General features: G+C 34.6%; 2 protein-coding genes across 3 annotated transcripts in view; both read left to right on the top strand.

The window, feature by feature from the left end:
• Positions 1–333: 333 nt before the first annotated feature.
• LOC127845387 (cilia- and flagella-associated protein 20) lies at positions 334–3,255 on the top strand. Its single transcript, XM_052376266.1, has 5 exons — positions 334–557; positions 1,432–1,511; positions 1,992–2,103; positions 2,579–2,767; positions 3,015–3,255. The coding sequence occupies exons 1-5, from the start codon at positions 474–476 to the stop codon at positions 3,123–3,125; spliced, it is 576 nt and encodes a 191-aa protein (XP_052232226.1). The 5' UTR covers positions 334–473; the 3' UTR covers positions 3,126–3,255.
• A 3,179-nt stretch (positions 3,256–6,434) lies between these two features.
• Positions 6,435–17,747, top strand: part of LOC127845565 (uncharacterized) — a 47,219-nt gene continuing 35,906 nt past the window's right edge. The window contains exons 1-6 of one of the 2 annotated variants that reach the window (XM_052376586.1): positions 6,435–6,780; positions 7,501–7,669; positions 11,587–11,739; positions 12,765–12,903; positions 13,519–13,717; positions 16,000–16,096. In XM_052376586.1, coding sequence (XP_052232546.1) covers positions 6,626–6,780; positions 7,501–7,669; positions 11,587–11,739; positions 12,765–12,903; positions 13,519–13,717; positions 16,000–16,096 — 912 coding nt within the window. In that variant the 5' untranslated portion in view covers positions 6,435–6,625. Of the gene's footprint in view, positions 6,781–7,500; positions 7,670–9,113; positions 10,037–11,586; positions 11,740–12,764; positions 12,904–13,518; positions 13,718–15,999; positions 16,097–17,747 lie in introns of those variants that run through there. The other variant, XM_052376587.1, reaches the window with a different exon arrangement.

Here is a 17,747-nt window from a genome sequence, read left to right as displayed (position 1 = left end):
ATGCCATATAACCCTCGACAACAACTTATGATTGTCATATACACCTTGTCTGATTTGTCAATAATACTACCCATTGTAAACAAAACATGTGTGTTTGTCAAGAGAGACAACTCTTATTTAGCGTGGGATATAATTCGCCGGATATGCATGCGCGCGAAATAGTTTTAACATATGTTGAATATTATATCTATACGTTTAATATTTTTAAATAATGAACATAAAAATATTTATGTTGCAATTCAATCAAAAATATGCAATAATTAAATTAATAATTGATTCGTTATTTGCGATATAGTTCCAATATTACTCATGGCAACTCGTGTTCATGCGCAGGCCGGATAACTATCCCTTGACAACCTCAAGAGAGTCTTTGCATTCACTTGACAACTTGAAACGAGACGAGGAGGACGTGTGTTAGTCGGTGTTAAAAATTACAATATTGTATGTGTTGTAGTGACAATTAACTGACAACAATGTTTAAAAACACATTTCAAAGTGGCTTTTTGTCAATACTCTACAGTATTGGAAGCAAACCGCTGCAGATATGGGATAAAAAGGTGCGTACTTTTAACTTATGATTTTCTTACAGTTATCAATGGATCGCCATAGTGACCTGGCTGGCAACCATGATGAATCCGATGCATCACCATCAGACATTGATAGTTATGTTAATAAATGCCTTAGCGAAGCAACATTTAGCCGTTTTGTCAATTCGTATTTAGGTTACATACAAACAGTTTTGTTTTTGAATGATAAAGCGTAGTTACGTGTAAAACATGTGAAACATGCAAGGCGTGATAAGCGGAAGTGCTGTATTCTTTGTGTATGTGTTTGTTTTCATCAAGCTTCGGGGTTGTTCTATTCTTAAGATATTTAGTGAAATTGAACATTTTGAATAAGATATTCAAAATATGTGAATTTTGTTTATGCTTATTATTTCTTTGTTAAATAAGTTATAATTGCACTCTTATCAAATGTTTATTTTCTTGGTTACTATGCAAACTTCCCATCTTAAGCTGGTGTCCAGCCTCTTCTCTTTTAATGCTGTATTAGTATTGTAATTCATTAACATTTAGTGGTTGCTATGCGGTTAAATATCAAACATGTTTGTTATTTAAGACCTTTATTAAAATCACTCGTAAGTAGGTTTTACCCACTGATCTAAGTCTGCAAGCCCTGTACTGTAGTACAGGCTGTAGATCTACTGGTAAATATTTGGACCTAGGTTTGCTCAGATTCTCAATTTCATGAAGTTGTGCTTGTAGCACTTTATTGATCTTACATTTTGTATATATGGATAATGGGTAAGTAAAGTTTCCTTGGTCTTAAATTTTAAGATAATTATTCAGGCTTTCTTGGTTGAGCTGCTGCTTATAATGGCTGTTAATCAAATGAATAAATTTATTAATATTTACCTACTTCGTATTTCAGGTTCGAAATGGCCACATCAAACGTATCACAGATAATGATATTCAGTCACTAGTGTTAGAAATTGTTGGAACAAATGTTAGGTAAGTGTAATTGTGATGTTAATTTATTATTGTACGTAATGATTCATATTGTTTTAATCCTTTACCACTTAGATTCTTATTTTGACGCATTTGTAGTCCCTTAGAATGTAAGATTTTATCAAATACCATTCTTAATACATTCATGTTTAACAGGCTTTCCAACCCTAAGTTTCTGATGAGCAGCAAACAGCATAAAACCTGGACAGACTGAGAGTTACTCGCAGGCTGTTCTGGTTTTTTTGGTGGTTGCAAAAGCCATTTTCACTTTGCTTCTTATGGGGAAAGGGTTAATTTATATTTAGTATTGTATTTTAACTAGCATAAAATGTTGCTTTTGAAAAGTTGAATTTTTAAAATTAAGCTCAATCAGTCGTCTTTTTAGGTGTAAATTTTTAACTAAGCTGCGGTAAATGCATGATATTGAATCTTACCATAAGATTCTAACTACATTGATAAAATAATTATAATTTTCCATTTTAGCACAACATATATAACGTGCCCTGCAGATCCAAAGAAAACTCTTGGCATCAAGTTGCCATTCTTAGTGATGATCATCAAGAACTTGAAAAAATACTTCACATTTGAAGTTCAGGTAAATAATGTGCAGTCATGTGTTTCTGGTTTTGACAGTTTAAATTCCTATGTCTCATTTTCTGACATTTACAATGCTGATAATTGTGTCATATTTGTAAATATTGCATGTTCATTATTGATCAGCATGTACAATTACTGAGTTTGGAAATGATGTAAAAGCTCAAATAAATGTTCATAATGTAATCAAATACTAAACTTCATAACATTTGAATTACCAATAGTGTTTAAGTTATAAATTAAACAGATTGGTTCAAACAAAAAAAATCATGTATGTAAATGTTGCTTGAAGACAAATGATTTGGGCAATGAACCTTCATGGACAAGTAATGCTTTGAGTACATGTTCACAGACTAAGTATATAAAAAAGCTTTTAGAAACATTCACTTTGATTAGAGATATAGACTCTTTAATTACATGTAAAATAATTTTTTTTTTTATTGATCTTGCTTTCATTGTTGGAACTTTTGTTTTAGGTATTAGATGACAAGAATGTTCGACGACGATTCCGAGCTAGCAACTACCAGAGTACAACCAGAGTGAAACCGTTCATCTGTACTATGCCCATGAGATTGGACGATGGCTGGAACCAGATTCAGTTCAACTTGTCAGATTTCACCAGAAGAGCGTACGGAACAAACTACATTGAGACTCTTAGAGTACAGGTAAATAATCACATTTGAATTACCAACAATACCACCTGCTGTTTTCATTCTTATTTTTGACCTTGATATTTTCACAAAACCATTACATTCCTCTTTATAAATATATATATGATGACTGGTATTATAATCTAATTGTGTGTTTTTAATTTCTTCAGACTTGGCATAGCATTGTTTTCTTCTCATTCATTTTCCTTCTTATTTAAGCAATTGTCTGAATTAAAAAATAAAATAAAATATATTTTTTCAGATTCATGCAAACTGCCGTATCCGCCGAGTGTATTTCTCAGACAGACTATATTCAGAAGACGAATTACCTGCAGAATTCAAGCTTTATTTACCAGTACAAAACAAGAAATAACCACATCATTGACAGATATCATTATAAACATTGTACATACTTTTGGAAATCTCTACTCAAGGAAAATGTAGAAAATATTTAAATTAACAAGCAAACAATTTTAAATGAAAATAAATACTTTCTAATGTCAGTTTCTGTCATTATTTTTATGTTTTGAAGAATAAGCAGAGAAGTGTATTTTACATTATTTACTACCGAGTCATGTTACAAGATTTTGGTTAATTTAAAATTACTGATGTGCTAAGTGTTCAGCAAACGATTGATTCATGAATGCTATTGAACGAAAGAGTGATGAATGTTGAAGCATTTCAATGTAGACAAAGTTACTGCATGTTGTGCAAAAATTTTGCATTGTTAGTTGTGATAAGTCAAATGATCTGATTTAAATACTTTTTGTTTAATTCTCGGGTCTTTGATGTTTTCTGTTCGGCAAAGGTTTATGTGTTGAATCTAGTTAGGACATTTATTTTGACCCTATTCAATATTTTATTATTGCATCGAGGTCCACAGTTAAAACATGCCATGCCATGCCATTTACAACATTAGTATGTTATTTCAAACCCTGTGAACTAAAGTAAAACTTGAATAGCTTTATTCTTTGAAGGGATTTGCAATTTAAAATTTTCATGTTCTTAATATTTGTTAGTGTTTTGTGTTTAGACCTTCAAAGAATTTAGCTATTGAAATCAGTTTTAAATTATAATGCATAACTGTCTGTATAAATTAAAGAATATTTTAACGAAAATAATTGATATTGTACGAAATAGCATTTATTTGGCAATGTTTATGTACTACAAGATATTACTTGCTTCTGCAATAGCATAAAAAAATTGTTACTTTTTTTGTTAAGTCTTTACTTAAGTTACATATTAAACAGTTCAAAAATTAATTTATCTGTAAATTGTTTTGTAATTTCATACAGTTACGATTCGCATTTTATTATTCTTTGTATATATTCGCCATAGTAGAAAAAAATAAAATAATAATTACAAAAACTAGAGGACTGCTTTTGATTTACTATAATATTTCTTTGAATTTCAAATGCAATTTCATATGGATGTAGGGATAAAAAGATTGATACAAGTTTAAAACGGCTAAATAGAATAAACATATCATCTTAAAAATATACAATAATAACATATTTTGGTAATTCTTCTTGATCTGGTACATCTTTCAGGGTGTAAATACTTAATACTTTTGACCAACGGACTTTGGTTAAATTTAAGAAAATATATAAGAAGTGTCCAAGGATACTGACTATACAACGTGCATAACATTAGGTCAGAGTTTAATTGATGCAGTCCTTTGCATCCAACATTTGACTATGCATGTGTTAAGATGCTACTTCTATACAATGCTGGCTATTCTCAAGACAGTAGCCTGAACACTTTTATGAAGCAAATGTAACTTGGCAATGGTGAAACTAAACGGACGTGTCTACCTTTAACGTACCCAACACAGACATTTGCCCACTTCCCTGTGGTGGTGAATAAAAGATGCAAACATCAAACGCTGACACACAACTCGAACAGTATGGTTGTCAGTGTAAAATGTATTTCGTTAAACTGCCTATCTGGGCAAAAATCTTTAAATGCACGTGTAATAAATGTTTCTTGATAGATCTTTGATCTGGGTTACATAGATCACGTTTCACGTGATAACAGTTTATTTACTAGTATATACCTTACGGCATTGGGCATTATTTTTAGTGTAATTGGTCAACGTTCGCTACATTACCGGGCATTGCTGAAAATGTTCAACTTAAAAAAAGCTGTAGAATGATAAGGATTTTAAAGAGCACTCGATGCGATTAGCCATTTTTTTTGTTCTTTGTTCAAATAACTAAAATTGCAGAGCAAATTCACGTGAACTTATAGCGCATCAGGTGACGGGTCGTGTAACAAACGATCCAGTAACGGTCAATTAGCTCGACAGTTAACATGATTAATGAACAGTTCAAAATTCAACCGATTACGAAAGTGAGTAGGAAATGAGTCGCGTTCTGAGAACTGGGCTTAATGCTTGTGCTTGAAGAGTCGTTCCCGATTAATCACATTAATCAGGGACGAGATTTTCCGCTTTTATGACATTTTTCGTTTAAATGAAGTCTCTTCTTAGCAAAAATCCAATTTAGGCGGAGTGTCGTCCCTGATAAGCCTGTGTGTACTGCACAGACTAATCTGGGATTACACTTTACGCACATGCATTAAGCCCAGTGTTCTCAGAACAAGGCTCATATAATCTCACTAATAACAAGCACGCGATGATATTATACATGCCATTGGTTGCTATGACGAGCTGTGTACCCTGGAAACATATACCGTAATCCATGGCAACGTGGCGACACGTGGCTTTATGATCGTCAACAGCATCGTGCAGAATTGCACTTGATATTATTCGGAAATCAACTAATCAATCGATAGAATCAACTGTTTACTTTTATCAGAGACGTAGATAACATGTTATCTACGTCTCTGCTTTTATATTCCCCTTTGTCGTATTAATATTCACAGAGACGTAGATAACTATATTCACAATTTCCCCAAAAGTCAAAAATTAATTGGCGCGCAAATTTAAAAAAAAATCTGACGGATTACTAATAGTCTAAACGCACGTGTTTTTACAGTGCTGAGTAAGTTATACATTTAGCGCACAACTTAAGATGAAACACCGTTGTGTACGGGCTTCATAGACTTTATTCTTGAACTACTGTGCTGTATATAACACTAATCCAACTTGTTTACGCTCTCAAATATTAAGCTACTTTTTAAATTGGTAATATTTGGTTCCAAAGAATTTAGCCCATATAAAAAGTATCTCTAAATTCTTTGCGCATCTTATAAATAAGAATATTGGATTAACAGAAATTATTTAATCGTTTCGCATTGCAACGCTTTATAATTTTAAGGTTTATAAATCGTCAAAAGATGCATATAATGGCTTTATTAGACCATGGCAAATGTTCAGTAAAACTGTTTCCTCATCAATATCAAAACTAACCCGAAAATTTGCGAATCTGAAACAACTTTTTTCAAATTTGTCAATTTACCAAACCGTGAAAAGATCCCTTTAATATCATTAAATGAGCAGATTTTGGAAATCATTATTGAAAAGAAAATGCGGCACTGGGTTTTTATCTTCTTTTATTACATGATATTGCCAGTGATGAAATAAAAAAAAAACTTCACGTCTTTACTACTGTGTGTATACATGTACGAGATCATGTTCTATGAGTCCAGCGCGATGCGCACGTTGCTGCACGTGAGAGCGAATGGTTTGGGCGTAGATCTTCAATCATTGTCTTCTTTGATGGTTAATTGAACACACAATTTTCAATAATCGGAGAAAGACACACGCAACTTCATTAATAGTTGAATGACTTTTCAATAATTAATACATCATAGCAACACGCAAACACCGTTTGTATCGTACGTTAAGATATACAGTCACTTTTCTATTTAGTGACCGAATCGACGTTTGATACAGATTCAAGATTCAAGATGGCTGACGGAACACAAGCAAAACTTGTTTCTCCTGTCATTGACTCGATTATAAGTAGATTAACGGAAAGCAAGATCAAGAAACAAGTTGAAGATCACCTATACAATATTGCTGTTAATGAGAACGAGATTGACAAAGAAACTATTGCTGAAAGGTAAATTATTTTAGAAGTGCAATACGTTTTCGCGTTATTGTTGTTATGTTGTCAATGTTGTGCAATAGGCCTTGTTTTGAATGAACATCATTTTGTCAATTGCGAAAGCTTTATGGCAATACCCAGTATATAAATAAGGGAAAAAGTAACGTTGGATCCATATTGTGATCCAGTTTAAATATTATCATACATTTTAAGCAAAAAAAATATAGAATTTTGTCATTTTTATCCCAGATCCCCACCAGTGGTTTTTTTCCACCATTTTCGGACACCCTCCTTTTAAGCAAAAATAATTATTTTTCGTAACTTAATTTTCGGACGTACGGGTTTTCATGCATAATGAATATCTCTTAATTTTTGGACAGTATATTTTATAGCGCTATTCTACAGACTTCCGCGCTGTTTTCGCTTATCTTGTGAAACTTCGATTATGAATGTTTACAACCAGATTAAGGTCATAAAACCTGACAGATGCATGCCTGAGGGCAATGAACCATTGCATTTGCGTAATAGGGTTAATAACCATGCATACTGGTAGAAATCAAAGGATTCACCCATCAGCATTTGAAACAGTTTCGTGCTATAATGAAAGCAGAATGATATATTTTTTACTTTTTTGTTTTTTATCATTTCAGGCAAGAGTTCAGTTAGATAAGCTGTGAAAGTGTCTGAAAACTTAGAGATATTAAAAAAGCGCGCTCATATTGTGTTTTTTTGCAGGTTTCTATCATGGGCAAGAGTAGAGAAAAATCTGAAGATAGTGTCAGCTGATGTGCCTTCTCGTGTTTTACCAAATGATCGCACAGGCATTGTGCATGATGTTAAAGTATTCGTTAAATATGGACCAGATGACAAGGTGTATGACAGCAATAAAAATATAAGAGAAAGGGTAAATTAATGTTTATTCATGTTTGTAATCTTTACCTCAATTGTGACATATAATAATAATTGCAATGTTTACCTGAAATGAATAGTAAACTTACGAAGTTATTTTTAAGTTATATGTATGATTAACAAGTAAATTATTCGAAAATCTGTTATAGCCACACACATTGAAATGAAATACATGGCATAGTAAATTTAAGTATAAATAAGAAACATATTTTATCTATGCCAATTAGAATATATCAAGGTAGAAATCCGTCTCTTTTGCGCTTTAAAACTTATAAAATAATCGCGTTTGTTGAAATGGATGTATAGGTCTAGAAATTCTACTTTCGGTTTAATATGCTGTACTGTTTGAAAAATAGTAAATAACATGCTAACTAGGCTATAGATTTATTTTTTTTATCTCAATTAGAATATATTTGGTGGTTACAAGGTGGAAATCCGTCTTTTTTGCACTTGTAATCTTAACAATAATCGCGTTTGTCGAAATTGACGTAAAGAAATCCTACTTTCGGTTTTGAAATCAAAAAATCTTGTTAACTAGGCTTTAGTTTTAATGACAATTTTGCACACTTACAAATTGCATCTATATGTATTGATTAACATGTACTTCGATTCAAGGTGTGTGGCTTTAATATGCACTTTTGAGCATATAAAAAGCTATTACAGTAGATTTCGCTTAACTGAATAGCCCATTTGTCACGTCCGAATATTCAATTATCCGGAGTATTGAATTATACGGAATCCGCTATATTTCCAATGTTATCACTAACTGGGTGTAATCCTCCTGGAAATTGTGCTTTTCATGCATAATCAAAACATCGTTTCAACACATAAAGCGTTTAAAAAAAGTTAATATTGGAATTAAATATGGAATCCATTATAAATATATAGAGAATACTAGGTCGGTGCCGAATAAAGCAAAGTTTATTTTGCGAGGCTTAGAAAATCTGAACCACGAGCCTTGGCGAGTGGTTCAGATTTTCGTGCCGAGCAAGATAAACTTTGCTTTATTCGGCACCGACCTAGTATTCGATTTATCCCATCAATTTTCTTAGACGTAAATTATTTCTTTAAACATAGAATAGGAAAATCGAACTAGACGGAAAATCCCAAAGATATTTTAAGCAAACATCGTTTCATTATTTTAATCGTGTCGAGCCTAATACATTACAAAAAGATCAGTAACCAACCTGTTTTTCGTTTATCATACCTCTACGTCCCCGATGTTTAAGAAATAATGGAAAAAAAGACACTAAACAACTGCATCTTTAGCGTGAAACAACATGCATTGTGTCGTATGACGTATTAATAATGACGTCACGAGTACGCGCACTTAATATTTGTAAATAATGTTTATTTGCTTTTTGAGTTGCATTATGTGTAAAAACTATATTACATCTTGGTATCAAATTGTTTGTTTTGTTGAATCTGATTTAGGGCTGTCACGATTCACCGGTATACCGGTATATCGCGGTGCATGTCGTGAAAAAAATCGCACCGCGGTACGGCGTTGCCGCACCGGTTTTTTTTAAAATATTATTATATTAGCACAGATATAAATACATTACATATTTATTTTGATATAGATATCGTTTTAAAAAATGTAGAAGCGGTTCAAAAGGGCTAAATAAATAATCCGTTAATATCCAGGTCAAGCAAGCGCTTCCACTTGTAGATGTTTAACTTTCACGTTTAAAATACGGCGATGTATGGGTCCGTACCTTTTTTGGAATTAGGGACAGATTTCCTTTGCAAATAAGTTCATAATTATCCAAAAGATGTTTATTCTATTTCTTATTTTCTTTCTTTAGTATATCGATCGTTCAAAGCATGGCACTTCCGAATCATGTTATCTTAAGATTCTGAATAAGTCGAGGAAGAGTCAGAACGCTACGGATTTTCAATACTGGGCCCGCTGACTCCGCATTTTGAACATGCTCTTGAAGCGTTCGATTTACACAGATCGTAGTCACAGCTATTGTAAACAACATGGCGGACATTTTAGAAAAAGACGCGAACAATAACATTATAACAATGACTACTTCTATCAAGTTTATTACAGTTTCTTTTACAGTTTGTAGTCATACTATGATACCAGTGTTTTCTGATTATTGAGTTTAATAAAGTTTGTAAAACTTGTTATTCTGCTGTTTTCTTCACAGATACATATTCTGTAAAATATCGCGGTACGTACCGCGATACAGTGTTGCCGTACCACGATATACCGCGGTACGCTCACGGCGTATCGTGACAGCCCTAATCTGATTTGATTTTACTAAAAATGATTACTTTATAGTTGATTCCGAGTAATATGAACATTCTTCGCCGCGCGTGACAGCTATATTTCAGCACTGCTGAAATAAAGGTAAATTTATTTCACAGTGGTTTATTTCGACAATGCACGTCTGATGATGGGATAAAATATAAATGTTTTGTTGAATTCCCAAATGAGAATACAAATTGTGTAATCCAAAACACACTTTCTAGCTTTAAATAAAACGTCCACATGTTTTTCCTTTGCCCCCACCAAAAAGGTAGCGAAAACTATGCAGCAATGTACATTGTCATGCCATACGGTGCGTGTAATGATTTTTTCCCATTTTCATTTTATTGCTTACCCAACGCTTACGCTAGCAACATCCATTACTCATGTATTGTCCTGGTAAAAAGCTTGCTAAAATTAGCGTGGGTGTATATACACTGTCGAAGGAAAACTTTGTAGCGAGGAGAATGCTGTATCTTTGACGTTACGCTCTTTCAGGTAGTTTAGTATTGAAACAGATAATGTACTGTGTACTGATTTACCGGAAAATCTGGTCAATACTGGATTTAATTTTGGTTATTGTGAAAACATGATCAGCAGTGTTAAGACTGCGATGTTTTGACAAATGTGCGCGTTTGCGATTGTTCGACATCATGTTAAGATATGATTTACTGTGACGCAGTTGTGTTGGTTTATAAACACAAACTGAGAATATAGTGTAAGATTCCATCACCTATTGTAAACTGTCGAGCAAGATACGTCAACAGTTTGTTTCTAAACAGCAACACACTCTTTAATTGTTTCTAAGCGACAACAAATTGTTGAAGTGTATTACTCGACAGTTTGCATTCGAAAGTTTGCACCTGACTTCACACCGGAAACTCCAGTGTTTGCATTGTACTTGCTCGCATACTACACCTGTTAGTCTAGTGACGCTCGACAGACGCTGCATACATGCATGGTGTGAAATGAAAACAAAGGCAGTCAATTGAGCGTGTCTGTCAAAATCGTCAATACCATGCGTATCCTTGGAGATTTGTGACATTCTTTGCTGGATTATAGTGTGGATTATAGTGTGCAATAAAAAATTGGCTATTCAATTAACCGAAATACATTATATTTGCTATCAGAATATTTGGAGTTTTTTCAACAAGAAGAGATGCAAATGGTTTGGTGTTTTCAATTTTTATTCAATTAACCAAATTATTCGATTATCCGATATTCAATTAAGTGGAATCTACTGTACCATAAATAACTAAGTTAAGTACCGGTATGTTATACTAGACAGTATAGTATGTAAGATGTTATGATAATTGTTGTGATGTGGGACTGTAAAAGTGATACTTTAAACAGTCATGGACGTATTCATTTCATATGAAATTATTGCTTTAAAAAGTCTTTCCTTTGACTTAACTTTGTATACCCTTTGATTCTTGGATTTTGAAAAATAGGATTTTTAACACCTATTATTTTGTTTTTCCATGAATAAGTCAAAATAATAATGGACAAAGAAAAATATCTTATTGGCTCTGAGAAATATGAGCCTATGTGGCAGATTACGCTCTTGATGCTTCTAATTTAAGGAGGCTGATAGTAGTTCAATCTATTAACACCATTGTGTGGCCTATTCTCGCATGTGAAGTGATGTTTAGGTTGCCAGAGGGAACGCGATTCTTCAGCTGACCAACAAAAGCCCACGGACATTCTGTGTACTTCAAGCCATGAAGAAATTCACTGGAGGCTTGGGAGATGACGATGACAGGGAGACAGGGGACATGATGGTCTGGCAGAAATACTTCACTAAGGTGGATACATGAATGTCATTGAGCAAAGATAGAAATTTTGGTAGTTTATCTAATAGAGAAACAGCTATGGGTGTTATTTCTCCTCTTTTCGTCTGATTTCCTCACTTTTAATGTCAAAATAATTTTACAAAAAGTAATAAACTTTGCGGGATCTATATAGAAATTAAGAGTTTAGTTGAAATGTGTAAGGGGGATAGGGCATTTTCCTCCCTTGTGGTGGTTCTTAAATCACAACCCTGAGAAATTACGACAGTTGTTTGTGGACTGCATTGGTAATGGTAATTTACTGGAACTGTTATTAATTTATGTAAAATAGTTCATGTGTCAATTTAATCTCAAAACAAAAGTAAATAAGTAATTCAGACCAGGGTTTTTTTTGCCCGATTTTATAGCCGAAATTCGGCTATGTTCCCAATCCCAAAAAGTATACTTTTTTCCCAAAATGTGGCAAAAAATTCCCAATTTCCCCCCCCCCCCCAAAAAAATTTTTTTTTTTTTTTTAGAAAGAAGTCTTATGTGTATTTTATCTCAATTTTAATTCAATTACATCTAACAAAGTATTATATGATTTTTTTCTTTTAATTTGAATGATTTTAAAGAGTTATATCAAATTTAGTATTTCCCTAATCAGTGGACTTTTTGTGTGGAAAAAAGGCTAATGAATTTATTTTTCCAATTTCATGAAAATGCCGATAAAATTCCCAATTCCAAAGCCATGGGCTATCTTCCCCAAAAGTGGAAAAAAAAACTTGCAGAGACATGGAAATACAAATGAGCCAAGCTGTGGTAAAATGGTGTTTAATGCATGTGCGTTAAGTGTCATCCCAGATGAGCCTGTGCAGCCCACACAGATTAATCAGGGATGACAATTTCCATCTAGAGACGATTTTTGTTAACTAGATTTTTCGTTTTAACAAAAAAAATTCATTATGGGGAAAGTGTCGCCCCTCAAGCATTTCACAGTCTAATCTGGGATGACACTTTATGCACAAGCACTCAGCCCCGTTCATTATTCAACATTGCAGCCCATTGAAGAGACTGACTTTGTGGTGTCTACATGCAAGGCTAATGGGGAGGCAGCCCATCTCAGCTGCATTGAGGTGGATGGGGAATATGTCCTGTGTGGGGGATCCAAGAACGTACACCTGCTCTTCAAAAACAAAGGTACTTGGCATTGAACATTCGTGAATATGTGATAAATACAAACTGCTTCTAATTTAATTCTACAGAGTGTTGTTATTGGCAAAATACGTAAGTTATCACCAATGCTCAAATATATACTTTGTTTTGTGTTTTATACTAAAAGAGAACAATAATTTAAAGTTAATGTTCTGTAACTGGTATATAAATAATTATGTTATGATCAGTTTTCATAACTTGCCCATTTATACTTAAACTTATTATGCATTAGGGGCTATTTCAATATATAGAGACAAGCACCGCATAACGGGTGCCACGCTTGGCTGCGGGTGCAGAATAAATGAAAGCTTGTCTGATGTTTTTTCTTTTTTTCTTTTTTAGAGGTCACAGTGACCTTTGACGTAGTGACCCAAAAATGGGTGTGGCATGTAGAACTCATCAAGGTGCAGCTACATATGAAGTTTCAAAGTTGTAGGTTGAAGCACTTTGATTTAAGAGCCAATGTTCAAAACCTTTACAAAATGTTAAGGTTTTAGCACTACACAGATGGTGGAAGGAGGACGAGGAGCTGGCTTTGACAATACCTCTGGTTTTCTCCGAAAACAGTCGAGCTTATAACAATTGTGCACCTATTTTCAGCTGATATAGACAACTATGTGGAATCTCGGTACAGAATCGCCACAGAGATATGTCACACTGTGATGGAGTTTCTAGATAGGCTGGAGAGCATGCAGAGGACAGAACTGTTGGCATTCCTAGTAGCAAGTCGATACACTGCTGTATTTGAAATCCTGTCACCACTACATCAACATGTTGTAGATCTCACACATTTAAAAAGGTTCAGCTTAAAAATGCTTTGACTTTCAGAATACATTTTCTTTAGAATAGTTAAAAATCCTGTTTTTGTCATGAACTTGTTTTGTTATCATCCAACCGTTTTTCTTTGCTGTAAAAATGCTCTCAAATACAAACAAGTACAAAAATAAGTTGAGAAATATGAAATGTTGCTCCAGATCCCACAAAATACACCGAATATAGATTTTCATATCCAGGTACCGGTACATTTATTTAAAAAAAAATTAAGTAAGGAAAATTAAGGTTTAAATAGTGGACATTAAAGCCGTCACAAGAGGAAACCAGCACTGTTGTGTACATTTTCTGTAGTATAGTAAAAAGCTCTGATTAAAGGTTTTGTATCAAAGTATTGTAAAAGGCAGTTGTTTTTTTAGACACTGCCAATCTATTTGCGATTGCTATTTGCGTTTACAGTAATAAAATACTGGTCGGCAAGTAGTTTCTGAATGTTTTTATGCCCCCCTTCGAAAAAGAGGGGGTATATTGCTTTGCACATGTCGGTCGGTCTGTCGGTCGGTCCACCAGGTGGTTTCCGGATTATAACTCAAGAACGCTTAGGCCTAGGATCATGAAACTTCATTGGTACATTGATCATGACTCGCAGATGACCCCTATTGATTTTGAGGTCACTAGGTCAAAGGTCAAGGTCACTGTGACCCAAAATAGTAAAATGGTTTCCGGATGATAATTCAAGAACGCTTATGCCTAGGATCATGAAACTTGATGGGTAGATTGATCATGACTCGCAGATGACCCCTATTGATTTTCAGGTCACTAGGTCAAAGGTCAAGGTCACGGTGACCCGAAATAGTAAAATGGTTTCAGGATGATAACTCAAGAACGCTTATGCCTAGGATCATGAAACTTGATAGGAAGATTGATCATGACTCGCAGATGACCCCTATTGATTTTGAGGTCACTAGGTCAAAGGTCAAGGTCACGGTGACCCGAAATAGTAAAATGGTTTCCGGATGATAACTCAAGAACGCTTATGCCTAGGATCATGAAACTTGATAGGAAGATTGATCATGACTCGCAGATGACCCCTATTGATTTTGAGGTCACTAGGTCAAAGGTCAAGGTCACGATGACCCGAAATAGTTAAATGGTTTCCGGATGATAGCTCAAGAACGCTTATGCCTAGGATCATGAAACTTGATAGGTTGATTGACCATGACTCACAGATGACCCCTATTGATTTCCAGGTCACTAGGTCAAAGGTCAAGGTCACGGTGACCGGAAATGGCAAAATGGTTTCCGGATGATAACTCAAGAACGTTTTATGCCTAGGATCATGAAACTTCATAGGTGCATTGATCATGATTCGCAGATGACCCCTATTGATTCTCAGGTGAAAGGTCAAGGTCACTGTTACCCGAAATAGTAAAATGTTTTCTGGATAATAACTCAAGAACGCTTATTCCTAGGATCATGAAACTTCATAGGTACATGGATCATGACTCGCAGATGACCCCTATTGATTTTCAGGTCACTAGGTCAAAGGTCACGGTGACTCAACTTAGAAAAATGGTTTCCGGATTATAACTCAAGAACGCTTACGCCTAGGATCATGAAACTTCTTAGGTACATTTATCATGACTCGCAGATGACCCCTATTGACTTTCAGGTCACTAGGTCAAAGGTCAAGGTCAGGGTGACTTCACACAATAAAATGGTTTCCGGATGATAACAAAAGAAAGCTTACGCCTAGGATCATGAAACTTCATAGGTACATTAATCATGACTCACAGATGGACCCCTATTGATTTTCAGGTCACTAGGTCAAAGGTCAAGGTCACAGTGCCAAAAAACGTATTCACTCAATGGCTGCCACCACAACTGACAGCCCATATGGGGGGCATGCATGTTTTACAAACAGCCCTTGTTAACTATTAGTTTTTTGTATCTGCTTTTTATCCTAGTTAAATACAAAAAAAATGCATTTAATAATTCAATGTTATTGGTTTTCGTAAATTTGAATTAGCTTTTTTATGACAGTGAAGTTACTACTGTCAACATGAAAAATGCTTAGTTTTATGAACCCCATTCCAGGCCACTCAAGTATTAATTGTTTTGATTACTGGTACATTTTAAGAAATGCTTGAAGGGATGCTTATAATGATATTATACTGTTGAATTCGGACATTTGTGAAAATCATCCAAAAGAAATCCATATTTGATTTTTATTTTCGTGTTAAATAATTATCTACAAATGAAACAAACTCAAATGCTATAATCATTATCCCAATATTTCCATTTTTTTAGTCCACAACTGAAGTTTATCACGTGGACCAAGTGTGAATTGGAGGCTTCAGAGAAACTGCAACACCTGAATGTGGTCCCACCACATGTTGGAATTGAGGTTTGTCAGCTGTTATATGAGTTGGAACATTGGAACTTAGTTGACACTGTTGAGTCTGTTTCTAGGGTACAACCAGTACTCAGTCTTCATGTTATAAGATAGATCAATTGATTGCTACCTAACAAGTGATTCATCAGTCAGACATCATTTACCTAACATGTTAACTTACCTTTTTAGCTCACCTGATTGCTCAGGTGAGCTTTGGTGACCGGTCTTTGTCCGTCGTCTGTCCATCCGTTCACATTTGTTCGTTGACACTCTAGAGGCCACATTTTTTGTCCGATCTTAATGAAATTCGGTCAGAACATTTGTCCCAATGATATCTCGGACGAGTTCAAAAATGGTCCAGATCAGTGAAAAAACATGGCTGCCAGTGGGTGGGGCATTTTTCTCTATTTGTATATAGTGAAAACATGTGACCACTCAAGCAGTCACATTTTTGGCCCAATTTTCATGAAATTTGGTCAGAACATTTGTTTTCTTAATACGAGAGTTGAGTTCCAAAATGGTTCCGGTCCGTTGAAAAACATGGCCGCCAGGTGGGCAGTGGGAGAGGCATTTTACTCTAAATGTATATAGTGAAGACATGTGACACTCTAGAAGTCACATTTTTGGCCCAATTTTCATGAAATTTGGTCAGAACATTTGTTTCCTCGATACGAGAGTTGAGTTCCAAAAAGGTTCCGGTCAGTTGAAAAACATGGCTGCCGGGGGGGGGGGCAGTTTTCTTATATTTATATAGAAAAAAAAGCAAATGAACACTCTAGAAGTCAAATTATTTGCCCAATCATCATGAAACTTGGTTAAAAGATTGGTTTTATATATAAGTCAGATGAGTTTGCAAATGGTCCCGTCCCGATCGGTCAAAAAACATGGCTGCCGGGGGGGGGGCAATTGTTCTTATGTGACTAGAGAGAAACCTTGTGATCGAACACTATAGAAGTCACATTTTTTGCCTTATCATCGTGAAAATCAGTCAATACATTGGTTTTATTGATTTCTCAAACAAGTTGGAAAATGGCTCAGATCGGTGCAACACACTTTTAGCTCACCTGATTGCCCTTGGATTGTCAAAGTTTTCATTATATTATACAAAATCCTGGTAAACACTCTAGAGGTCACAATTTTTTTTCAGATTTTATGAATCTTGATCATTATATTTATTTTGTAAGCAAAGTTTGATGTTTGGTAAGGGGGGGTCAACTCAAAATATAGTTAACCAGGTCAAATCCTACAAAAACAAAAAACACTCCATACACCAGAGTTTTGGTTCAATAATGATGAAACTTGACCAGGATGTTTTGTCTGGACAATATCTAAGTCATGTTTAACATTTGGTAAAGATTGAATGAACCAACTCCTCTCAGGTGAGCGAACTAGGGCCATCTTGGCCCTCTTGTTGTATAAACCACTAGCCAGGCAGTCCAGTATCCACGCTTGATGTTTTATTGATTTTCAATGTATGTAATACATGTATTATGCTGTAAGTAAGAAAGGGAGTTTAAATAACTTAAAATCTTTTATTTAATGCAAAACAACAATTGCACTTTTTCGTGTCAAATTTAACTTTCAAACAAAGATAATTTCTGACTTTTATCTGTACAGTAAATACATGGCACTTATGCTACAGTGTGAACTACTACTCTGTGTG

This window comes from Dreissena polymorpha, chromosome 9, assembly GCF_020536995.1.
Source record: "Dreissena polymorpha isolate Duluth1 chromosome 9, UMN_Dpol_1.0, whole genome shotgun sequence".
NCBI classification, from domain to species: Eukaryota; Metazoa; Mollusca; class Bivalvia; order Myida; family Dreissenidae; genus Dreissena; species Dreissena polymorpha.
This window is presented reverse-complemented; position numbering and strand designations above follow the sequence as displayed.

Bases quoted from the DNA above. Each gene is read 5' to 3' on its own strand.
- LOC127845387 (XM_052376266.1), top strand. From the start codon at position 474: ATGTTTAAAAACACATTTCAAAGTGGCTTTTTGTCAATACTCTACAGT. The intron at 1,512-1,991 runs GTAAGTGTAATT...TTTCCATTTTAG, and splicing joins ATTGTTGGAACAAATGTTAG to CACAACATATATAACGTGCC. The intron at 2,104-2,578 runs GTAAATAATGTG...CTTTTGTTTTAG, and splicing joins ACTTCACATTTGAAGTTCAG to GTATTAGATGACAAGAATGT.